Source organism: Coregonus lavaretus (assembly GCF_964263955.1).
Source record: "Coregonus lavaretus genome assembly, chromosome: 24".
NCBI classification, from domain to species: Eukaryota; Metazoa; Chordata; class Actinopteri; order Salmoniformes; family Salmonidae; genus Coregonus; species Coregonus lavaretus.
Window position 1 is genome coordinate 13,829,325 of NC_140011.1, and position 18,330 is coordinate 13,847,654.

The 18,330-nt window shown below is 45.1% G+C and overlaps 1 protein-coding gene across 1 annotated transcript; it reads right to left on the reverse strand.

The window, feature by feature from the left end:
- Window positions 1-3,351: 3,351 nt before the first annotated feature.
- LOC311099679 (zinc finger protein 703-like) lies at window positions 3,352-5,913 on the reverse strand (the record flags this gene model as incomplete). The annotated part of the gene is made up of 2 exons (XM_084140398.1): window positions 5,588-5,913; window positions 3,352-4,914 (listed from the first exon to the last, which is right to left on the reverse strand). Exons 1-2 carry the CDS (start codon window positions 5,834-5,836, stop codon window positions 3,352-3,354), a joined length of 1,812 nt encoding a protein of 603 aa, XP_083996524.1. The 5' UTR covers window positions 5,837-5,913.
- Window positions 5,914-18,330: the final 12,417 nt, after the last annotated feature.

Consider the following 18,330-nt stretch of genomic DNA (forward strand, 5'->3'; position numbering starts at 1 on the left):
TAAGGCATCCAGACCTTATGAAAGTTGCACAGTATACCCTTAATCTTGTAATAAATCAAATCTAGTGATACATAACTTGACATGTCTTCCATCCATTGTATCAACATTTCAAGCAAACAAAAACAGGGAGATGGGATAATCTGTAGACATGCTGAGATAAAAGAACATACTTTTTGCCAGAATTCAGCCAGCCTTCTCAAGACCATAACATATGCAAGTATGTCCCCTTTTGTGTTTTACACCTCCAGCAGAAGAATAACATTTCTGAGTGCATGATATTAATTTTCACTGGCTATAGTATGTTCTATGGATGGTCTTAAACTGCAGTAATTTATGTCTGAGATTATATGAACATGACTGGGCATTTTAACATATCTCTATCCATTCATCATCATTAATAGCGTCTCCCAGGTCTTCCTCACATTTGTGTTTTGTGTCATCGGGAAAAGCCTATATCAACCCTTAATACCGTTTGGAAATCAACTTTAGAGGATTGTCAGACTGCCTTAAAATAGTTTCAATATTTGAAGCTTCTTGCTTGTCCAGTGTTTGCTGAACAGAGATAATAAATTGTTGTATCGGCAAAAGTTCACCTCAGCGCTGTCACAGACTGGCTTCCCTGGCTGTCTGACCCTGATGAGACCCCTGTCACCATCTGATCCTGCTCAGATGAGGCATGACAAAGAATTACATTGGTGTACATTTATACATTATATTATCCATGGATAGAATCAATGGGTCAATAATTGAAATGACCATTAATCCCAGATCCCAGACTGTAGCCTACCCATCACCTCAAGATGGAACTTTGTAACCATTCACTGAATGCTAAAATATACTGCAAAATTCACCTGAGCTCCGTAGACTTGTCTTCCCTGGCTGTCTGACCCTGCAGGGACACCTGTCACCATCTGATCCTGCTAAGACATGATGAGCATAGTGTTGCGTACTGACTGTGCACTATGACAGTGAAGCCTGTAGAGCTGTTTATACCATGTCAGTGTGAAAAGTAGGGAATTAGCTAGGGAAACTGACAGAACAATAATGTTACATTGCTATACTGACTAATAAAAACTCACATTGCGCTGAAAAAACATCTGAATATCGGTCTTCAATCGTTTGGCAGCTGGTTTCATTGTTTGATTCAGGTCTAGTGTGGTTGAGGCAAAAATAATAGCTAAAGTTAGTGATCAACCTTTGGTTGCTACAAAACATTTCTATACACAAAGCAGCAGTTAGATATTGCTACCTGACATATAGCTAGAGTCTAGCTAGAGCTGAACTGGCTGTGGTAGCTAATTAGCTGCTAGTAGCTAGTTCATTCACTTCAGCCGAGAAGGGATGAAACATTAGCTAACGTAACATGTCAGTTACACTACTAGCTCAGCACTGGGAATAAATAAATACAATTCTGCCAAACAGCAGTTACCTTTCCAGCTAGATCAGTCAACTGAAGAGTAGCCAGTTTCTGCTCTGCTTGCTTTTACAACTCAGAGAAAAAGAGCAACACAGACAGCAGCTGCCTCTTTTCATCTCTCCCGTGCTGGTCCTATACGCCAGCCTTTCAGAAGCTTTTCCTTCACACATTCTGTCCGCACACTCTGTTGTGTCCATGCTGTCCTAAATTCCACCTGCAGAAACGGGAAAACAGCTTACCCGACCACTCTGAGGCATCTGCATGGACCTAAAGCACACCGGTGCTGCGTTTTGTATCACAGTGCAATGATAAAACTGGGGGGGACAAATATGCAATTTCTGAATGTGGGGGGGTCATGTCCCCTCGTCCTCAGTGAAAGTTGCGCCCTTGCTGAATACAGTACTGTAACACTGTGCTGAATATATGTATATTCACAAATCATTCTGAGATTCAAAATGTAGTCATTTAGCAGTCATTCTTATCCAGAGCAACGAATAATAAGTATTCTCTAGTATTCTTTGTCTCTTAGTCTTTGAATGTTCTCTCCAGACTAAGTGACTCATTATTACATAGCTAGTCATAATGGCCTAATGAACCAAATCAAAAGGATTGAGGTGAATGAGCTGTCAAAGAACCAATTGGATTAACAAATGAAGACAACAGAATTGAAATATATTCATTATCATTTATTCAACAAAATATGACCTCCCCTTTAAACTGGATAGCTCTGCCATTATCACAGAACATGTTTCTCCTGTATTTGGGTTTGTATCCCACCCTTAACCAGGTCATTCACCAAAAGACTTAACAAAAAAATATCACATCTCATTTCACTATTAATCTGCTATACAAACAACAATTAAGAAGCCATTCATACAGAGAAGGATAGGAAAAAATAAAATATTGTTTTTTTTGTAAGGAGAAAATATACTTTCTTGTGAAGATTGTAAATGTATTTTACCATGTTGAAACAAATCTTGTTCATAATAGATAAAATCAGGGTTGGGGTCAATTCCATTTACATTTCAGTCAATTCAGGGAGTGCACTGAAATTCCAATTCCAAATCTCTTCAATACTTTTCAATTAGGAAAGTTTGGAATTGGAATTAGAATTTGGTTCACTTTCTGAATTGACTGGAATTTAAATGGAATTGACCCCAACCCTGGATAAAATGAACTGTATTACTGCAATATAATAACAACAGTAAGAAAAAAAGAAAAGAAAAAAAGATTGGATAGTAAACCTGAAAGCCAAAGCGCTCAGTTAAAAAATTAATAAAATGTATTTTTTCAGTCAGAGAAGAAGCAAATGTATGAAACAGAAACAAATCTCAAAACCATACCCGAGCTAAACGCACACACACTCAGGGTCAAGCTAGCATGCATCCGGCTTTCCCTGTCTCCCCCCAGTCTTCCCCACAGTGCGGAAGGTTGCTATCACTGTCCCCTCGCCACTGCAATCACTATTCCCAGCTTAACTTCAGGAGATCCATGAGGTGTTATACAGCATCCTACCAACAGCTATCAGCCAGCTATCAACCAGCCCAGTCTGTGGTGCTGTTACAACCTAGCATGGTACCATGTCCACTAGTCTAGTCCAATCCACTTGTTCATGAGAGCAGTATCCAAGCAGTGTGCAGACATGCAAGCATCCAGCCCCTTCTCTGACTCTTCCATAGGATCCTCGTTTGGTATGGAATTGTAATGATTCCCCCATATAGGTGGGATGATGTCCTGCCCGCAGAGGCCCCTGAAAGACCTTCATCCAGGGCTGCCATAACCTTCCTATTAAAACTAATTGGATCCACAGCGTTCCCAGCAGTTTTAGGCAGGGGGCAGCAGAGCTAGGCGGGAAGAAGTGGGGGAGCCGCCTTGACTTAGTAATGCTAGGAGAAACACTGTTATAGACTTTGTGGATGGATGGAGATGGAGGATCACTGGTAGCCCAAGGCAGATGCTGAGCCCAGTCTCTGGCTATAAAGGGCGTAGTGGGGGTAGTAAGGAGAACCAGCCTGGAGGGAGTGCAGGGGGATGGAGGTAGGTCCAGGGGGCAGGTGGACTTTACCATAGGGGTGGTACCTGGCCAGACCCAGGGTATGAGGAGCCCTGAGGGAGAAGGAGTTCTGCAGGGAGGTCTGGCTCTGATGGGGGAGGTGGAGGTGGCAGGAGGCAGCAGAGGAGGAGGAGACAGAGGGGTATGCAGAGAGGAGCTTACTGTCCATCCCTCCAGGTAAGGAGGTGTGTGTGCGTAGGTGGGCCAGCAGCTCATCTGAGGTGGAGAAGCGTTTATCACAAGGCCCCCCAGCCGACACCCAGTTACAGGCATGAGGCATGGGGTCATTGGAGAGCATGAAGCCGTAGGTGTAGAGGGGGTGAGACAGGGTGGGGGTGATGCTGGAAGACATAGTGCTGGGGTGGAGGGAGTGGAGGGGGTGGGAGGTGTAGACCAAGCCTGGGTAGCCTGTTTTGAGGGCGGAGGAGGGGTCGTGGACACAGGGGTGGCTGCTCCCCAGGTGGGGCGCGTTGGGGTAGCTGAGGCAGTAAGGGTCCCTGCAAAAGCCCTGCATGAAGGACGGGGGAGAGGCACCAGTGGTGCTGTGGTGCTTCACCCCCACACCCCCACCTCCCAGACCAGACTTGTTAGGGTCCAACCCTGGGACAAACTGGGAGGGGTATCCAGCATAGGCGCCCACTACAGAGCCATGGTAGCCCATTCCAGAAGATGACAGGGGGAAGACAGAGTGGCCAGTCTTGTATGGGGAGATGGGCGCAATGTGTCCAGGACCCAGGACAGGCTGTGGTGGTTGGGAGTCCGCCTTGGGCCCCTCGTGGCTGGGGCTTCCCTCAGAGCTGCCTGTGCTGGAGTTGGTGCTGGCTCTGGCGTGGCTGGAGTTAGCCAGCTGGGGACTGTCCAAATTAACCTTATTCACATCCGACTCCTTTTTAAGATGGCCGCCACTGCTACTGTTACTGTTCCTGTGTGGACTGGCCTGTTCCTGTTTGTGTTCTCCATTCAGAGTCTGAGAGTGGGAACCCCGTTGTCCATGTGGCGACTGGCTCTGTCTGTGTGTCTGGGACGATGGCTGCTGTGTGTGCTGAGGGGGCGTCCCACTACCCACCCTGGAGTTGGGAGATATGGCGTGTGGTGGAAAGGACGGACAAGAACCTGATGAGTTACTGTTAGCAACTCCATTCCCATTACTCGGTACCCTGAACCCGGCCTTATCAGAGCTGTTATTAGAGCTACTAACCCCATCCCTCCGACTGTCTCCCCCTACTTTGTTATATGGCTTGAAGCTGGACTTGTCGTCCTTTATGGGCCGGTGGTCTCCCAGTTTGTGATTGGAGGAGGAGGAAGAGGCGCGTCCATTATGGTCCTTATCACCATGGCCGTTAGAGGAGATGGAGCCTAGCTTGGAGGAGGGAGGAGGGTCAGGCTTGCCGATCTGGGAGCAGGTCTGAGCCAGCAGGGCCAGGGGACTCTTCTTGGCATCCAGCTAGAGAAAAAATAACAATACTTTAAGTTAAGTTTAACCACTTTTCACAACGTTGAATGTAAAGGTTCTGTGGAAAGGAAAACGTATACACACACTCAACTTTTACAGGTACAGAAAGACAGACAGACAGACAGACAGACAGACAGACAGACAGACAGAACTGTAGGCCTATGTCTATTGTCAGTTAATAATTATTTGGCCAGTAACACAGGCACTGGGCCCCCTAGGAATTACAATCTTAACGTTCATAAAATAGCCTACTAATAAATACTGTTGTTAACAGTCATTGTTACGAAATATTGGCAGTAGGCCTAACGATTTCGTGCTGTAGGCTAGGGCTAGTTTTATGGAATTGATGTATTGCCTACAAAGTTTAAGCAAAATGGTGGGAACGGTAACTCGGACTATCTGCAGCCCAGAGGATGTAGTCTATGAGTAAAGACGGTCAGGGAATTACTTTTCAAAATTCCCTGACTGTGCGCATCAAGAAAATAAATAGGCCTACCACGGACTTATATTGCGCATTGTTGGCTAAAAGCCGAGGTACTTGCTTTGCGCAAAAACGCACCACAGTGTTGAGAGAATAAAAGGTGGATTGAATTGGCTATATGCCAAACAACAACACACATCGATGTGACAATTTACCAGGACAATAGAAACATAATCACAATACCTCAATGTTCACTGGTGAAGATTGTAAGGGCTGCAGGTAGTCCGGGTGGTGGAGCAAGTGGCTTGTGTGCGCCGTCAACATCTTGAGTATCCGGATAGGGAGCCGCTTTGCCTGGCGAATAGGATCCAAAGGAGTCGGTGAACAAACTAACGCGCCCGTTGGGGAGCTGCGGTTATCACTACAGTCACAGGGCTCCGAGGTCTGGCAGCGTATCTCGTGCGTAATAGCTCCAGTAGGGGAATCTTTCATTGGAGATGGAAACGAAAATATGTTTGAGAGGGGCAGTGCTTTGTTACAGTCCCGAGAAAAGAAATTGTATAATTATCCCTGCGCAGTGTATAGCCTAGTTTATAATCCGGGAGAGAAAGTCTGTAGCCTACTCGCCATCCAGTTTCATCATACAGAAGTTGACGGTCGGCTCTTCTTCACTCATGGTACCGATTCCAGAATTGTTCTTCCAGGGATTCTAATTCACAAAAGTCACATCAATCGAAATGTGAGCGAAATACATTCATACAATTCAGTTATAGAATAAGTATAGTCAAAATGAGAAAAGGTGTAGATATTTCCAAAACGCGATACGAATCAAATCGGAATCTCACCACTCCAATGTTTATCTCGCTCTCTCTCTCCGTCTCTTCAGCAGTTACACATCATCTGGACCGTACCTCGAGTGTATGAGATCACAAGGAGACCTTCAAAGTAAGCGAGCCGCCGTCCAATAGTGGATGGCTGCATGGGTAATGAGAATGGCTGGTGCGTTTCTTCTGAAGGCGGAGCAATATTGTCCCCCTCGGCCAATGAAGACAGACTGTCTGTCCACTGTATTTCACGGCGTTAGATATGTCTTCTGATAATCTTTCAAATGTCATCATTCCAGAACGGAATGTAATTTCCTTTGATGCAAAAATTCTAACAGGCGCCCTATATGGCATTTATGTTGATTTATGTATCACTGATTGTATCAGTGTGCCATCTACATGACCAACAGGGGGCACTATTGATGACATTGTGTCACCGTTCATCAGCAGCATCACCAATACAGTAGGCTACAACCAAGTTTTTGTCTGAGATATACTGGCTGTGAGGCAAATTTTAATGAATTATACTCTTGTGACTATTGTGGTCACTGCAGGGGTGAAATAAAGTTACTTTTGGCAGAAATTGAATAACGTTGTCTAGCCCCAGCTGTCACATTCAACAACCATTTTACTCTCTGTCTCCTTATTTGAACTTTAAAACCAGTTAAATGTAACTAAATGTCATCAAAAATGTAATTTACACAATCCCCAAAAGTATTTATCATAAGAGGGCCATAAACAATAACTAGTAATGCTGCATACTCAAATAAATATTAAATTCTCACCTTTCTGGTCTTTTTTTAAATACATTGTTGAGGTGTAGTCACGTTTGAGGTCACAAGCTCAAGTACACAGTACAAATATAATAAAAATATGAAAATATGAAATATTTTATATGATGTATTTCCTATTCAACAAAACTGTATGAATGAGGCTTGAAATGACTTATATGCTTTCTAAATATAGCATAATCAAATTATAAACCGACTAACTATAAGATTTCACTTTCCTTATAACTGTGAAATAAATATTTGTATGTTTAGTGAAGGTCTCCATTGATCAAAACGTCTGCCCCCATCGCTGAGAATGTCTCACAGTGCTCTTGCTTGGCTTCCTGAACTGGTTAGGAACTCGCCTTTCATCTCATAATAATATTGTCCGTCTATGACAAACCGAAAGTGTTTTTTGTTTAATATCTATGATTGTTTTATTTATTAATGGCTATAAATCGATCTCTGAATGTGCTACCATGATGAAACCACTCTCTCCTGCTGGCTACAACGTAACGATTGCAGGCATGTGTTTTATTGTCGGTGGCTGTGATGTAGGGTTCAACCAGAAGTTGGTAGGAGGGACAGCCCAGCTTGAAGTGGTTTCAGATTTCACATCCTACATCACACAGACTCAGAAAAAATACTAGTGTCCGTGGGAACCAGGGCCATTGCTCAACGCAAGCCATTAAGGTCTACGGTGTCCACAAATCGAATATAAGCAGGTTCCCTAAAAAGTATGGAGGATCAAAGCTGCCATAATTAGAATTAAATGAATAAATAAATACATGCACACATGAATAGATAAATACATGAATAAATAAATAAAGGCACACAAATATAGATAAATACATAAATACACACAAATAAAGAAATACATGGATGAATGATTGCCCACATAAATAGATAAATAATTATTTAAATAATTAATCCCACTTTCTTTCATTTAATTCATTTATATTATTGCTTCATTTATTTATTTCTGTATTTCTTCCTCCAATATGATAATGAGGGGGTGTCAAGCAAACATATGTGGGTGGTATCTAACACACCACTGGTTGATCAATGCCATCACACGTTGATCGACTGCATTTGCCTGGGCTGTATTCATTATCACTGAACGTGTTCAAAGTTTAAAGACCATGTTTCACAATAGCACCCCCCAAACAATAATGTGTAGCACATAGCTATGTTCAATATGATGTCACTTTTGGGGTGGAAATTGGAGATACAAATCTATTATATGCTGCTGTGTCGCACGTGCACCATAAAAACACAAAAATAACAAATAGAACATTGTCCTTGCTTGACGTAGAAACAGGTGAACACTGAGCCATTTGCCTGCCTGCACCAGTTGGCTGTGTTACGAGTGGGTTGCTTTTGACAATAAGGCACCGGACTACAGCCATATAGTTTTGAACCTAGAAGAAGGCCAAGAAGGAGTCGCAAGAAGGCGTTGACCGGGATGGGCAAGAGGAATGTCTAGTTGTCCAGAAAAGAATGGTATGCTAACATTACAGAGTATCAAGCTAGCTTGTTTGGCCACAACTGGTAAAGTCGAGTTGGCTAGCTAGCTGCTTTTTACAGCCAGACTCAGTTTTACACTTAGCTAGCTAGATAATGAACTACACTGCAATTATCATAAACCATTATTATCTAGGTAGCTAAATATCTGTCAGATGTAAAGCAAGCAGGATCGTGGCATGTCAGAAGGAATGCATGTTGGCTAGTTCACGTTAACTATTATTAAGCAATAGCGTGGATACTTATTTAATAAGCTAGCAGCTAGCTAACTACAGTCAAGTAAGGAGGAGCATGTTGCCATGATGGAATAAGTCACCGATGTGAAGCTAGCCACAATACGGATTAGCCACAATAGTGGAATTTACTGTTCGCCTTAGCAATTGTTAGTGAGAAGAGACGTGGTGCCATAATATAAATAATATCTTAGCTAGCTATAAATTCACATGTATGCCATATAATTTGTCATAGCCATTATCACAAAATGGCATGTATACTTTTAACCAGCTCTATTGTCATTTACAGACATGAATGTGAAATAGGCATACTGATACATGAATCCTAAATACAGGTACCGTTTTCTTGTTAATCTCTGCAGGTTTGTCATCTGGCATCTGGCATGACATTTGTCTGCATTCAGGTTGAGGCTTGCTACCAGCAAGAACATGGAGTACTCTGTCAGTAAGTCATGATATTATTGTTTTGATATTAGGCAGGAGGCCCTGGGCCAGTGGGAGGTCAGGGGTGAGGGCTCTCTCTCTTTCTAGCACTCACTACCGCTATCCATCTCTCTCCCGGTGCTACAGAGACAGAATGGTCCAAGGACCTCCAGAGCCTTCTGACCAATTACCTGCGATCTCTCCAGAGCAGTAAGCTACACTCATAATAGTATACTTGATGCACCATGTAAACCTCCTTCACTGTGGCAGTCTGCCTGTGTGATGACATGGCATATTATCCAGAGCCACTAGTTGCATAGCCGCGGGAAGTAGGGGTGCTGAGGGTGCTGCAGCACCCACTGAAAATGAAAATTAATAAATAAATATTAATAGAAAATATATGTAATTTTTGGAAGAACAAAATATTATTCACAAAAGTAGTGCACTGGGCCTTTACTAGTATTAGTGGACTGATATAGACTTATGCAGCCCGGGGCAAAACATTTTTTTCAGCATCTCCGCTTTGGCAAAAAAGGTAGTTGTATAATTAAAGAACAGTATCTTGCAGGATTCAATAGTTGGAATTGTAAGAGTTGTTGCCCTGTCCCTTTCTCTGTGATTGTCATTCTAATGGTCCAGAAAGAACAAAACCCTGTCCTCAAACATTTACATCAAAAGGTGCAAAGTTATGGGCAAAGACACAAAACATGGAACACAACCACTTTTTGTTAAGTATTAATTTACCATCCTTACAATCTACTTAATTCGGAAAGTATTCAGACCCCTTGACTTTTTCCACATTTTATTACGTTACAGCATTATTCTAAAATGGATTACGTTGTTTTTTCCCCTCGCAATACCCCATAATGACAAAGCAAAAACTGGTTTTTAGACATTTTTGCAAATGTACTAAAAATAAAACACTGAAATATCACATTTACATAAGTATTCAGACCCATTACTCAGTACTTTGTTGAAGCACCTTTGGCAGTGATTACAGCCTTCTTGGGTATGACGCTTGGCACACCTGTATTTGGGAAGTTTTTCCCATTCTTCTCTGCAGATTCTCTCAAGCTCTCTCAGGTTGGATGGGGAGCGTCGCTGCACAGCTATTTTCAGGTCTGTTCGATCGGGTTCAAGTCCGGGCTCTGGCTGGTCCACTCAAGGACATTCAGAGACTTGTCCCTAAGCCACTTGTGCGTTGTCTTGGCTGTGTGCTTAGGGTCGTTGTCCTGTTGGAAGGTGAACCTTCTTCCCAGTCTGAGGTCCTGAGCACTCTGGAGCAGGTTTTCATCAAGGATCTCTCTGTACTTTGCTCTGTTAATCTTTTCCTCGATCCTGACTAGTCTCCCAGTCCCTGCCACTGAAAAACATCCCCACAGCATGATGCTGCCACCACCATGCTTCACCGTAGGGATGGTGCCAGGTTTCCTCCAGATGTGACGCTTGGCATTCAGGTCAAAGAGTTCAATCTTGGTTTCATCAGACCCAGTGGCGGCTCCTGAAAAAATTCTCAGGAGGGGCAATTTTTCTGATGATTTAGGTGACCTACACACATTTTAAAAAAGATATGTCCAGCAACAACATGAAGACAGGGGCAGCATATAAGTCAATACCAGAAGCATTTATTGACTGATCTCAAAAGTGTTGGCTTACCAGGGTTGGTGGAGCCCTCAGTTTCATCTTTGCCTCGCAAAGCTAACTCAAACACTCCGCAAAACTTCACACACTGGATTAGCCGGCTGAGGATGTGGCGGTTCTTGCTAATGTCGTAGTAAATATATTTGTTATAGTGAATATGGAATATGATATGTTGAGTAAAATGTTGTGCTAAGATCTATTTAGGTCAGGAGCTGGTTATAAGTTCTGTTCCTATCCAATAACAATGGACAAAAGGGTCCTATCTTGTCAGCCTTGTCAGCAGGTGGCCAAGGACAACACCCACGCCATAGGCCTCTCAGTTCTTCCAACTCACGAGTTCTTGCTCTGAGGACACACACACACACAAACACACACACACACACATCATCACTGTTAAACACACACACACACACACACACACACACACACATCATCACTGTTAAACACACACACACACACACACACAAAAATCCCCTCTCTTAGGCTGAACATTTGAAGACAGAGAACCCGACTCAGAGCCAATGCAACAGTGACAGTAGCCTGGAGGGGACCTCGCCCAACTCATCAGGACCAATCAGAAGATCAGAACTACTAGATTCAACCTACTTCATTTATTGCATAAAATGTCTGCACACAATGTTTCGGGGCTCTCTTCAGATAATAATAATAATAATAATATGCCATTTAGCAGACGCTTTTATCCAAAGCGACTTACAGTCATGCGTGCATACATTTTTGTGTATGGGTGGTCCCGGGGATCGAACCCACTACCTTGGCGTTACAAGCACCATGCTCTACCAGCTGAGCTACAGAAAGTGGATACTCATGGATGCGCATCGCAATTGTAAAATGTCAACACAATTGGAGACACCACGTCATTTTTGGAGACATGTTATTGACAGTAAACTATTGTAGATGCGACTGCTAACTAAATAAAACATTTTAGCTGGCTAGCTAATCATCTTAGCTAAATGTGGGGCAAACAATTCAGTTATTTACCGTTAATTTGAGGGATTGGGGTGAAAGAAATCGAGTTACATAGTGATACTTTACGATATACTGTATTGACAATATCGCAATATTTTAGCGCTAGTTGGCTGTACCTGCACCAAAACACCATTATTGTTCCTTCATAGCTTGTTCTCAATCTTTTCACATTGGGAGCCAATTTGTTTTCAGCACTTTTATTTCCATGACTGATCAAAACTCGTTCTCATGGCTTTCTGATCCCTCTGCAACAGACATATGGTGCGCAATAAAATCACAGTATCGAATCGCAATACGTATAGAATCATGAGACTCGCAATGCTGATGCATATATCTTATCGTGAGGTTCCTGGCAATTCCCAGCCCAAGTTCATTTGCCACAACAAATCTCTTCGCTAGCAAACGCGATGTCTTCTCCAAAACGGCAATGTGTCTCCAGCAATGTTTACTTTTTTGACGTTCTATGGCATCTCCACTTCCCAAGCATATATGACCACATGTAATATTTTGGTAAGTGATGCAAATAGTGAACTATGTAGGGCCAGGATGTAAAATATATGTAGCTGCAGCAATTTCTCTTATCTGATATGGTAAGTAATGGGGCTTAATTTATAGCTCCCTAAGAGTTTGACGAACGGGTCCGTGAACGCGATTCCAGATATCTTTACCTCTGAATAAACTGCCTTTATTATACCATATCCACCCTGTCCAAAGTCTCTACTTGGTCTCAGTTCTCCAGTAAACTTGTGATTATCAACACTAACCTCATCGTTGTGGCGGCGGACAGCTAGCCTGTATCCCTCATCCAGTTGAGTGAGTGGCAATGTCTTTTTTCATTCGTACCAATTTTTGGAAAATCCTCGGGTGTGGCACCGCCTTTAGTAGAAACCTGTTGAATTATTAAATTTGGTCTGGGAGGTCCTAATTGTTTCGTTGCCAATTTATCTTCATTTGTTCGCCGACAAAAAGGAACTTCTTTCAAACAATCCGCTCTTTTCTCAGTTACGTTCATGGTTACGTAACGTATGACGAAAGCGCGTAAGTGCAAGCCCACAGACACCCATTGAGATTGTATTGAAGGCTCTGAAATTTGAAAAAAATAGATTTTACATGGGAGTCTATGACAGACTTCTGGGCGATTTTCAACATGACTGAAATCGCCCCAAAAGGGGGGGGAGCCATTTGAAGCACGACTTTAGCCTGATTCGACATTTAGTGGCAGTGTGGCACTGTGGCAGATCAGACGTATAGATTACAACACTGATAACTACTGTTGCCGTGATATAATTGATTAGAAAAAAAATCCTTTCCTTTTCCCGTTTGGCAGTGCGTCGCCCATATCGCCCTATTGAACAGGCCGCCCCTGATCAGACCAGATAATCTTGTTTCTCATGGTCTGAGAGTCCTTTAGGTGCCTTTTGGCAGACTCCAAGTGGGCTGTCATGTGCCTTTTACTGAGGAGTGGCTTCCGTCTGTCCACTCTACCATAAAGGCCTGATTGGTGGAGTGCTGCAGAGTTGGTTTTCCCATCTCCACAGAGGAACTCTGGAGCTCTGTCAGAGTGACCATCGGGTTCTTGGTCACCTTCCTGACCAAGGCCCTTCTCCCCCGATTGCTCAGTATGGCCGGGCGGCCAGCTCTAGGAAGAGTCTTGGTGGTTCAATTACCTTCAATGCTGCAGAAATATTTTGGTACCCTTCCCCAGATCTGTGCCTTGATCCTGTCTCGGATCTCTACGGACAATTCCTTTGACCTCATGGCTTGGTTTTTGCTTTGACATGCACTGTCAACTGTGGGACCTTAAATAGACAGGTGTGTGCCTTTCCAAATCATGTCCAATCAATTGAATTTACCACAGGTGGACTCCAATCAAGTTGTAGAAACATCTCAAGAATGATCAATGGATACAGGATGCACCTGAGCTCAATTTCGAGTTTCATAACAAAGGGTCTGAATACTTATGTAAATAAGGTATTTCAGTTTAAAATGTTTGTAAATTTGCAAAAATGTCTAATAACCTGTTTTCACTTTGTCATTATTGGGTATTGTGTGTAGATTGATGAGGAAAATAATTTAATGTAATCAATTTTAGAATAAGGCTGTAATGTAACAAAATTTGAAAAAGGTCAGGGGGTCTGAACACATTCCGAATGCACTGTAAATGTACATTAATGTATTGTACATAGGCTGGTCATCTAGGTTTGTACCTGTAGACTTTCGATCACCATGAAGAAAAACAATGCACAATACAGTAATTGAGTACATTGAGACATCAATTGGTTTGTGATGATGTGATGGGATTATGTCGCTCAGTTGGTAGAGTATGGCGCTTGCAATGCTAGGGTTGTGGGTTTGATTCCCATGGATGACCATTATGAAAATGTATGCTCTGGATAAAAGCATCTACTAAAATGGCAAAGGAATGAATAGACCATTTCAGTTTTCACATAGAAATAAGTTGCATTTGCAAAGTATTTCAAGAAACTGGAAAACATATATCAAGCAAGTATTTTTATATTCCACAAGTATTATCAGAATAACTGTTTTGTACAGATAATTATCAGACTCAAGTTACAAATGCTGGTAAACACTCAAATTTTTACCTTTATTTAACTAGGCAAGTAAGTTAAGAACAAATTCTTATTTACAATGGCGGCCTACACCGGCCAAAGCTGGGCCAATTGTGCGCCGCCCTATGGGACTACCAATCACAGCCGGTTGTGATACAGCCTGGAATCAAACCAGGGGGTCTGTAGTGACACCTCAAGCACTGAGATGCAGTGCCTTAGACCGCTGCGCCACTCGGGAGCCCAACATTTTGTTTAAAAATAAATCACAAAAGTAGTGCACTGGGCCCTTACTTGTCCTATATTAGCAGACCGATATAGACATGTTCTTTATTTTTTTGCATCCCCCCACCCGGCAACAAAATCGCAGCACCCCCACCCCAAACTACTTCCCGCGGCTATGACTGGTTGGATTTAATTTACTGTACTCATGCCAAAACTCATGCTCTCTCCTCCCTGTAAAAGTCTCCCAGACCTTTATCAAAACGAACATGTCCATCCCCCTATCCCCAGGTGAGTCTGCTGGGCTATGGAACTCTAGAGCACCACATGAAAAAAAAACTGCTATATGCAGACAGTTCCCTGAGGAAGGACGCAATTACCAAGGCTTTTAAAGGCCACATTTTGGGGATGACCAAATGCAATATAGTTTTGTATAAACTCATTTAAATTTTGCTAGATTACAAAACAATAACTTTTTCATAGCATGTTAGTCACACTAACTTTGACTAACTTCTGTGCTAACTTAAACTCAAAGAAAACACTTGGAGCTTATGTGTCAAAAGGTCTAAAGTAAATGCAAGTGTCATATCCAGGGTGAAAACATTTTTGTTCATGTTGTGGCGTACAGCAGGTCAGCTCGTCGAGGCCTGGTAACAGATGGAGTATACATCACGAGGCGGTGACTCCATCTGCTGGACGTGCCAGGTCTCGACGGACTCCCCGGACAGGACTAATTGGGGCTGATTGGGAGCTGGTGAGTAATTAAGGGCGGATTGCTCACCAGCTGTGCAAGACCCATAAAGCTGCCAGAAGGGCAGCACATGAGAGAGGACTGGGGGAAGTAAGGTAACTTCTGTGTAGTTGAAGACGGTATCCTGGAGAGGGTCTCATCGGGGAGACCTAACCTTTTCTTTTGATTATTTTATTAATAAACACCCTTGAAACCGAGCTAATCATACTCTGTCCGTGTCTGATCTGTGTAAACATCTTGACCCAACCCCCTGATCTGCCACAAGTGGTGGAGAATGCGGGCATTTTGATAACGTGGTCAGATCAGGGTTGACGTTTACACAGCATCAGCATGGATGTGTTGATAGCTCAGTTCGTCCGGGCCCAACAAGCACAACAGGCGGTTCAGGAACGAACGCTGGAGGAACAGCGACTACAAAATGTCCGCCTCGTGGAGGAAGTCAGGAAGCTGCAAGGAGGAGCGTCTCCTGAATCCCATCCAACCAGTTTTTAATCAAGCTAAAGGAAGACGATGACATTGAAACATACCTCTGTACGTTTGAACGGACAGCGCTATGGGAAGGATGGCCAAGGCCGAAGTGGGCAAGTCTGCTGGCCCCGTTCCTCTCTGGGAATACCCAAAAGGCGTATTGGGACCTGCACGATGAACAGGCGGCTAACTACAACGGACTCAAACGGGAGATACTCAGCCGCTACGGGTACAGCCTGGCCCATAGTGCTCAACGGTTCCACGACTGGAGGTTTGTGCCCGACGCATCCCCCCGAGCTCAGATGAGCGACCTTCTGCGGGTCACCAGGGCATGGCTCCTAACCGACGTCTCCACCCTCTCCCTCCTCGACAAAGTGGTCCTGGATCGCTTTGTACGGACGCTACCCCACGACATGAAGAGGGCAGCAAGCCTATGCGCGCCCCAGACCTTGGAGGGCCTCCTGGAAGCAGTGGAGACGCATCAGAACACTCAGGCCCTACAGAGGGGGAGCCGGGACGAGTCGGCGTCCTGGGCGAGGGGACGGAAGGACAACCCCACCGTGGTGTACCCCGAACCGACAGTCGGCAGGGCCAAGGGACCGCAAACCCATGGAGAGACGTCTGGAGAAGGGCCAACCCACCACCGACGACCCCAGGTACATGGAGACCAACGGAGGTGTTTTGAGTGTGGCGCCTGGGGGCACATTGCCTGGAATTGCCCTGCTCGAGAGGAGTCGATGCCAACAGCTAGCACCGGAGGCCAGGTGGGTCACGCCGTGAACTATGTCACCTCCTGTTGGGCGCACCATGAATCAACTGCACCCATGATCCTGGTGAAGGTTGACGGACATGACACAGAAGCGAGATAAGACTCCGGAAGCATGGTTACGCTCATAACCACGAGCCTGCTGAACCAGGAGACCGAACGGGGTAGGGAGATGTCCATTTCCTGTGTTCACGGTGACACAAAGCGGTATCCCGCCGTAAGGACCAACATCGTGACACCACAAGGGAGCTGCCAGATGATGGTGGGTGCAGTACCAGAGCTGCCAGTACCTATCCTAGTGGGACAGGATTGTCCGCTATTCGCGGCCCTATGGGGGCACGAGTTGAAAAAAAAGATACGAGCCGGCCGAAGAAGAGAATGGGGATGACCCCTCGCCTGTGCGGCCAGGACGCCACCGGTTAACCAACCTGACTCTACGGGTCCGGAATCGGAGTCGGACGGGGAGCCGGAACCCGAAACCCCTGGGGTATCACTGGAGGAGGAGCCCAGCCTCCCCCTTCTCGATTTCGAGGGGCCAGTCGAGACCCCCGTTGGGGGCCAACTGAGGGGACAATTCGGGACGGCCCAGTGGGAGGATCCGAATTTGAAAGCTGCCGCAGCCCAAGTGATAGCCGTGGATGGACAGCTACTTCCGGGGGTGAGTGACTGGCGATACCCCCATTTCCAAATTAAGAATAACCTTTTGTATCAGGTGTCGCGCCAACAGGGCGGCAGGTAGCTTAGTGGGTAAGAGCGTTGTGCCAGTAACCAAAAGGTCGCTGGTTCTAATCCCCGAGCCGACTAGGTGAAAAATCTGTCGATGTGCCCTTGAGCAAGGCACTTAACCCTAATTGCTCATGTAAGTCGCTCTGGATAAGAGCGTCTGCTAAATGACTAAAATTTAAATGTAAACAGGGGGAACTTCTAGAGGTATTGTTGCTGCCCCGACGGTACGTAGGAACCATTCTTCAGCTGGACAACACCCACCTGTTGGGGGCGCACCTGGGAATGGAGAAGACCCGGGAACGGGTCGCCGCCCGGTTCTACTGGCCTGGGATGAGGAGGGTCGTGGAAGACTACTGTCGCAGATGCCCGGAGTGTCAACTCACTGCCCCGAAAGCACACTTCCGAAACCCTCTGGTCCCCCTGCCGATCATCGGGGTGCCCTTTGAACGCATCGCCATGGACATAGTGGGACCCCTGGTAAAGACTGCACGAGGACACAGGTACATCTTGGTAATAGTAGACTATGCCACCCGGTATCCCGAGGCCATTCCCCTACGGGCGGCGGTATCCAAGGGAATCGCCCGGGAGCTGTTCCACCTCTTTAGCCGGGTGCGCATCCCGAACGAGATCCTGACAGACCAAGGTACAGAGTTTATGTCCCGCCTCATGAAAGAGTTGTGTGCCCTCATGCAGATCCGGACCTCCGTTTTTCACCCACAGATGGATGGGCTCATCGAGCACTTTAACAAAACGCTCAAACAGATGCTGCGGAAGGTCATCGAGCAGGACGGGAAGAACTGGGACCAGCTGCTACCCCACCTAATGTTCTCAATCCGAGAAGTACCCCAATCCTTCACTGGGTTTTCCCTGTTTGAACTCCTCTACGGGAGGAGGCCACGGGGCCTACTGGACCTTGCCAAGGAGCTGTGGGAAGCCCAACCGACCCCCTTACGCAGCGTGGTAGAGCACGTGGAGATGATGCGGGAGCAGATGACAGCCATATGGCCAGTCGTGAGGGAACATATGGAGAAGGCCCAACGCGCCCAAGCCCAGATCTACAATCGGGGAGCCCAGCCCCGGGAAT